The sequence below is a fragment of the Branchiostoma floridae genome, chromosome 16, assembly GCF_000003815.2.
Source record: "Branchiostoma floridae strain S238N-H82 chromosome 16, Bfl_VNyyK, whole genome shotgun sequence".
NCBI lineage: Eukaryota > Metazoa > Chordata > Leptocardii > Amphioxiformes > Branchiostomatidae > Branchiostoma > Branchiostoma floridae.
The window spans coordinates 9034829-9042238 of record NC_049994.1 but is presented as its reverse complement, the minus strand read 5'-3'; the positions used below and the strand labels follow the sequence as shown (position 1 = coordinate 9042238).

Genomic DNA, 7410 nt, shown 5'->3' with positions numbered 1-7410 from the left:
TAAAGATCGTGATGGAAAGATAAGACTGAATGTGTATGTGATATTACGTTCATATGAAAGCAAATGTATCTTGCATGATCTATGACACATAAATGAGAAACCAATGACCTAAATATGGGTATCACTATACAGTTTTATTAATTCATCTTGTCATCTAATTACCCTTTTTTTCAGTTAGGATAATACAAAATGAACAATGCATGTCCAACTCGTGTCCAACCTTGACATAATCCCTTAGTAACAGCCACACCAACAGTGCATCTATTAACTATGACAGGCTGTCATCATTGCTATTATCCCAGCTGAAAAGGTGACACCCTGTTTTAAGGTCAGGGGTCAGAATTCTAACCTCACGTCAAGGATAGAACCAGTGGGACGACTTCTCCAGCTCAGCTGATCTCACACCCAGACTGTGTCACCTTCTGGCCGCGCCCATAACCCTGTCCTCCCCATGTGTCCATAGCTTCAACAGGTACACACAATTCATCTACTACTCACTACTAACCTCTTTCTTACCTTAACTGTGCGGAAATTTGTTTTCTTAGCATAAGACGCTATCCGTGTGTTCTGAATATTTAGATACTTATAGGGCCCAGGGGGCGTTGTCTTAGTATGATAGCGTTGCGTCATAACTGAGAACGCGAAGGAATGTACCGGTTGAATGAAAAGTAACCCTTCTTTTGTTTGGTATTCTGGTAACACTGTTTGTATGTTTCTAAAGAGTGTTTAACAGAGGTTGAGATGGTTTTGTTCCAGGATATTTTTGGATCATGCTATAGGTGGGGTCGAGAGTTTGTGGGGTTGCGATCACATAATATCGTAGGAAAATAGGTCAGGGTTGTATCGGATAGCTCGTGCAGTGTTTCTACGACAGAGTTGAAGTCGTAGGATTAACCCAGGCAATGGCAGGAAGGATATATATTGTTGTAGGACTGTCGTGGGACCATCAAAGGAGGTTCTTACGTGTGTGATGGTCGCAAATTACCAAATTTCGTGAATGTGGGTGTCCATTCAAGCAGGCTATAATTTATAAAGACAGTTGGTCTGGTGTAAGACAACGCTGTGTTTCTGCACCGAGAAAAATGCATTGCATGATAGTTTCAATATCATGAAGGCCTCATTGCTCATTGGAAAACAATTTTTGCTGTACAATTATTCCTAATGTTTACGTTAAGACTTCTCGTAGGGTCCAATACAAAGCAAATTTGTGCAATAACAAGTAGCTGAAGGCTGTTTTGCGTAGAACTGATCTGCATACAGTACGTGAATATCTATTTCCCTTCGTTTGACAATGTGGATCAGAAAGGGAAGGTTACATGTGTGCTATCTACGAAAAACGCCTCCGTGCGGCTAATGTTGACACTGCATTAATTTTACACCCTTTAATAAGGTGACGAATAATGGACCCCGGACAAGATGTAAGACTTCAGATCCAGACCGACCTCCTCACCTGTCCGCTGTGCAGACGTCCTTACGTCAAGCCGCGTACCTTGCCGTGCCACCACACCTTCTGTGAGACGTGCGTCGCCAGGTGTGCCGGGAGCTACCTGACGTTCCCCTGCCCGTCCTGCCGTCAGGACGCCGCCGTCCCCGTGAGCGGCGTGTCCGGTTTCCCCGAGGACGTCTTCCTCAGCAGACTGTCCTTCAAGATCAGGACCATAGAGGAGCCCTACGTCACACCCTACGTCATCAACGAATGTTTGACTCACCAGCGAGAGCCCATCAGGTTCGGATCCTTTTACATCTACTCAAATTTCATTGGCTTTTCGCACTCACGAGACTAAGACTTAAATATTGTCCGCCATGTTGGATGGTTAAACCTGAAAGCTGCAAGGTAGATATGTATTAGTGCATGTAATTACAGTCACTTAAGTTTGATAGAAGTATTTGTATGTGTTGCCTTGTGCTATGTTGGGTTCTGATCACTTCAAGTGTAAAAGAAGAGGGCTCTAATAGGTAACAGGGAATGATATTTTGAACGTGTCATACACAGGTTTTACTGCCAGACATGCGAGAAGCCGCTGTGCCGGGTGTGTCCCAGAGGGAACCATAACTCACACAAGGTGAGTCACATAGAGGAGCAGATAGAGAGGATGAAGGAACGAGTGGGCACCGCGCTGTCCGACCAGCGACAGAGATCCGCTACAGCCGTCACAAGTCTACAGGAAATCCGTAGATTAATCACTGAGCACCAGCAGCAGAAAAACGCCATGGAATGCCACGTCGAAGCACGTGTGCACGAACGAATCAAGGCTATCAAACTAGAGGGAGAGGCGCTGCAGAAAGAACTGGACTCAATGTACGATAAACATCTTTCTAGAGTCACTGGGATGAAGAAGGACTTGGAAAGCATGGTGGAAACTCTACTGACGTTTGACGTTGAAGCGGAGAGGGAGCTGGCTCGCGGCGGGTTGGTGGATGTCAACCGGCACGGAGAGATATCAGAGAAGCTGAAGATAATGTACGAGACCATGAACAGGCCTGTCAAACATTCATCGGGATTTCAGGCAACTTTTGTGCCCATTGACATCGGTTCAGATCCTCTTGTAGGATACTTGTACTTTGATGAAACAAGTGAACGACCGCTTGATGAGATAGACGGCATTGCTATCAAATCGCAGTCGTCCGAGCATGCCTCACATGTAGAAGAACAGACCTTTAATTTTGACTCGATTTCACCTAACGGCAAGTATGTTCAGAACGGCCATGAAAGGGGCTCAACAATGACGAATGACTGGGAACGTGTAGAACTTCGTAACGGCTCTAAGCTAACCAGTCAAAATACAAGTAGACGATCAAGTGCCACCAGCGAAGCAACACCTAGAACTGTGGATGAAGGGTCAAAGTTTGGCTCATTAGCCAGGTGGATGCAAAGGAAGGGATCAGAACGATCCAACAATTCAAGGCGGTCATCGACGTCCAGCGCAGATAGTCCTGTAAGGAGGGTGGAGAGTGATAGAGCCCGCTCAGTTTCGGTTGACCACAGTGGCGACAAGCGGGAGAAGGGATTCGGGGTTCCCGATCACAGGATTGGTGGCTTCGCTGATGAATTACAGGGTGAGGAAGTCAAGTCTGAGCGAAGCATGAGGCGGCAAATGAGTGAACCTGCCAGGCCTATTCAACGTCAGGACACGGCAACAAGCTCTACTCAGTCAGCAGCGACCTCTAGTGGCGACAAGCGGGAGAAGGGATTCTGGGTTCCCGGCCACAGGATTGGTGGCTTCCCTTTTGATGAACCACGAGGTGAGCAAGTCAAGTCTGAGCGAAGCATGAGGCGGCAAATGAGTGAACCTGCCAGGCCCACTCAACGTCAGGACACGGCGACCAGGCCCACGCAGTCAGCAGCGACCTCTAGTGGCCCTCCTACGCCTCTCAGTCTGCCTAACACAATGACCAAGATATCAGGTACATCGTTGTTCATCATTTATACTCCACCCTTACAAAGTGGGGTATTGTTTTTGGTTTGGACAGCGGAATTCAGACGGTCATATTCATAATTGCACACTACTGAGAAATATCAAACTTTCGGTCAAGCTTTGATCATTTTTGTTTTATCAAGGAGGTTATATTTTTTTTATCCTTCTTGCTTTCATTTTTCAGATAACAGGGTAAATTTCAGCCAACCGTACGGCGTGACAGTATCACGTGATGGGCTCATAGCTGTGGTCGACCAGAAAGGGGACCAGTCAAATTTTGAATCAACTGTGGTTCACATGTTTGACCAATCAGGGGCGTTCATTCGTAGTTTTGATGCTCCGGGCTGTCACCAGGTATTTTAGTCTTTCATTTCAGGTGGGAATAAGCGTTATCACTTCACTTGATGATTTCCTGTAATACATTGTTGAATCGCTATACGTCGCCTATCCCAATGCAATTCAATACAATGCAATGGATCTGGCAATTCGACGCTTTAGTCTGTGCTGACAGCGGCGGATGAATGCTATGTGTAAATAGACGGATGTCCACATGGATACAATGGATAAAAGTAAGAGTGGTTGGATAAAAGAAGAGCGGAAGAGATACACATGCAAGATTATTCACTATTGTATTTTCATCAACCATCGAATGACGGCAGGGCATGTACTGTCTGCAAAAATAAGACAAGCACAACAGGTCAAACTTTACTTATTGACAAGTGTGGTGGGTTCTTTAACGTGGAGGTCTCCCCCGTATCTAGAACCGACGGTTTAACGTCCCATCCAAAGAACGATCTGATCACTGTCTCTCCTGTTCTCCTGCACAGGTTGCTGAGGACGCAGAAGGACGTCTGCTCCTGACTAACTCCGCGCGGCGCCAAGTTGACGTCTTCGACACCAGCGGGACACTACTCCAGAGCTTCGGGACGTTCAGCTTCCCGATGGGCATTGCGGTGTCTCCCAAAGACGGGACCATCTACGTCACAGAACCCCCAGGGGACAGGGTGTGCGTCTATGCAGCCGACTTCGCGCTGGTTCGGAGAGTCGGCTCGCCGCATAGTCGGCTAGACGAACGTTTTCGATCGCCCTACTTCGTGTCTTCGGACGCCTCCGGACGGATTCTAGTGTCCGACCTCAGCAACCATTGCGTCAAGGTCATGGATTCAGGTCGGTCATGTGATCAGATTTTCCTTTTAAATCAATGTTTCTTGAAGTGTTTTCAGATTAAATTTCACTGTTTGGTTTCTTAGCGACCATACTTCATCCCCTGTTGTACCAACCGTCTGTTGCTCATGTCTCGATTTTGAATTCCTCTGAATTACGCACGATTTGTGCAAAATCTAGTATAAAAGTACTTGGTATGAAAAAAGGACGAACTTCTTAATATTGTCTCACCGACAGACATCTGGTTCTCTGTGCTTACATCTTATCATATCACGACTCATTTTTCGGCTAGCTGTAAGGAAAAATTAATCTTTTTGTTTTCCACCAGATTACAACTTACAGCTGAAGATAGGAAGCCAGGGAAGTCGTGCCGGACAGCTCCAGTATCCGTGCGGCGTCGCTGTGGACCACCAGGACAACTTCATCGTCGTCGATCACGGAAACAGCCGAGTGCTGATGTTCGACTCTTCGGGAAACTTCGTGAAGACGATCGTGACACGAGACCAGGGACTGGTGAAGCCCGCCGATGTAGCGGTCCTTCCGAATGGCAAAATTGTACTGACGGATATGAAGGGAGGCGCGGTGTACATTCTGCACTCTTAGGCTTAGGTCCCAATTGCACCGGTGCCCGTCAGGGATGTAGCCCCGGTCGGGCTCCGAAGCCACAAATTTGTCCCGGTAGACTGCCGGATACCGGGGGTACCCCTCACGGCGTTCCCTACGGATAGGTCACAGCGTTTATTTGTTACCGAGTCATGGGTTCATTTTAAACCCGACGTAAATTCAACTTGGTGCCCGATCGGGCCCAAAAATGCACTGACAGCCGCAAGGTGTCCCATGGACAGGGGGCACGCCCGAAAGTGCAAAAAACAGCCCGCAAACTGCCCGGCAGGGCTACCTTCTTATAATTGGGACCGAAGCCTTACTGAGTGTGGATCCCATGAGAACATGTTAATTAAAAGAGAAAAGCATTAGAGGGTACCTTCAACTGATAGACATACGTTTCTAGCTTCTGAGCGTTGTTAGCGTCAACATATTTAAGACATGTTTGGCCAACCGTTGTATTAAGCCCTGTGGCATAATCTGATAAAGATTTGGTTTTCGAATTGATTTCACTCAAATGTATGGACTTCGGTGGCATAAATGATGTAGTTTATAGTTATAGATTATTTCCACATCTCAGATATGTTTACTCAGGTACAGTGATATGGAATAGCTCAAGGCCAAACTTGAGATTTGCGCCTTAAGTTGTATAAACTTTCAGGAACATTGTGAGATCATTGACTGTAGTCCGGTCTTGGGCTGACAATATGTTGAATATTTCGGCGTGATTATAGAATGTTGAATTGTAAATAACTTTGTATTATCCAGAACGAAAGACCTCTGATCTCCTCCACCCTTGAAGTCTTGAAAAACGAAGATGTATCTCAAGGTTAAATATGGGTCGAAAAAGTCATAATTCCTGTGTCTTGATTGTCATCATTGGGCATATCCATTACTGGCATACTAAGCACTGTCGCCATATTGTCACGTGGTCGTTTTGTTATAAATGTAAATGAAGTTGATGTCTATTAAACGAAAAGAGTGTCTTACAGCCCGAGTCACAAAACTGCAAACCTGATTGCCATGAGTTTCACTAATTTCTACCACTTGTCCAGTGATATGCCTGCTGGAGGCTTCATCCCTGCAAAGTTGACTGAAAAATAGACACGGATAAACCACGACAAATTATTGACCTGAAAAACTTTTACACATGCATGAATGAACGTTACTCTTCTCCCAGGTCGGTCTCTAACGAAGACAACTTGGTGACATCCTCTTTTTTTATTCTCACCGGCTTTAAGACAAAAACTGATCTTCGTCTTAATACGACGTGAAACTTGCTGACACGCACGTCGTTTCAAACGCACAACCGTTTTATACAACCGTCAGTTTTGCTCCCCTGTGGCCAATAAATGAGCGCCAAGATGACAGACTCACGGCTCCGCTTTGCTGAACCTACAGGAAAGGCTTGACATTTGGATGCCGTCATGGCTGGGAAACGCATTCTCGGGGATATTTTTGGATTACTGGTGCAGTAGAAAATAACCCAGTCTTTCGTCATTGTGTCCGTTCCGTATTCTTCAAACACCATGTACGTTGCCGTCCCCTCAATAAAGGTTCTTTTCCTATGTCGATCAAGCCTTGATCACGCCAATATCCATGTAGATCACGATGTGCTAGCAATGCCAAAGTTACTAGCAGTGATTACAAAGGAAGGTGAAGGTTGTTGTGATGCCCGTCGAGCGTAAAGCTGATAGAGATTGATAGCGATGCTTGGAGGTTTGGCATAGACTGTAGAACTAAGGAAGATAGAGTAACGATGGGAATTGGCTTTGTAAGCTTGTCTCCAGAGCTTTTACGGACCAGAAAACAACAGTAGCAAATACGCACTGAGTGCATGTTAAATCAATTCTCTATATTTGTCGTGTCTATTCATATTTTTACTTGGATGGACAAATGGGTGAATGGATTGGATTGACTCTATCCGATTTTATAGAACAAATAGATAGTTGCCGTTTCTGTCCATTGCTTTGAATTGAGAAAGTGTCTTGGAAAGAAAACTGTCTATACATAGAATAGGAAAAGTAATATGAACTACCAGTCATGCAAGCATTGTGTGGGAAGTTTACAATTTCGAAATCAAATGTAACTTTTCTTCCAGACACTCGACACCAGTTTTAATAACTCACGAAGTGACCCAAGAAGCACTGATGTAATTTTCTTCCATCTCTCCCCAGCTTGTTTTACACTCAGCACGGGAAACGAAAGCCCCTCCAAACGTGGCGTT

General features: G+C 45.5%; 1 protein-coding gene across 1 annotated transcript; it reads left to right on the top strand.

Moving 5' to 3' along the window:
• Positions 1-387: 387 nt before the first annotated feature.
• On the top strand, positions 388-6014 carry LOC118403926 (tripartite motif-containing protein 2-like). Its single transcript, XM_035802808.1, has 6 exons — positions 388-472; positions 1391-1726; positions 1994-3405; positions 3601-3770; positions 4244-4583; positions 4909-6014. The coding sequence occupies exons 2-6, from the start codon at positions 1401-1403 to the stop codon at positions 5181-5183; spliced, it is 2523 nt and encodes an 840-aa protein (XP_035658701.1). The 5' UTR covers positions 388-472; positions 1391-1400; the 3' UTR covers positions 5184-6014.
• Positions 6015-7410: the final 1396 nt, after the last annotated feature.

Bases quoted from the DNA above. Each gene is read 5' to 3' on its own strand.
- LOC118403926 (XM_035802808.1), top strand. From the start codon at position 1,401: ATGGACCCCGGACAAGATGTAAGACTTCAGATCCAGACCGACCTCCTC. The intron at 3,771-4,243 runs GTATTTTAGTCT...TCTCCTGCACAG, and splicing joins ATGCTCCGGGCTGTCACCAG to GTTGCTGAGGACGCAGAAGG. The intron at 4,584-4,908 runs GTCGGTCATGTG...GTTTTCCACCAG, and splicing joins CGTCAAGGTCATGGATTCAG to ATTACAACTTACAGCTGAAG.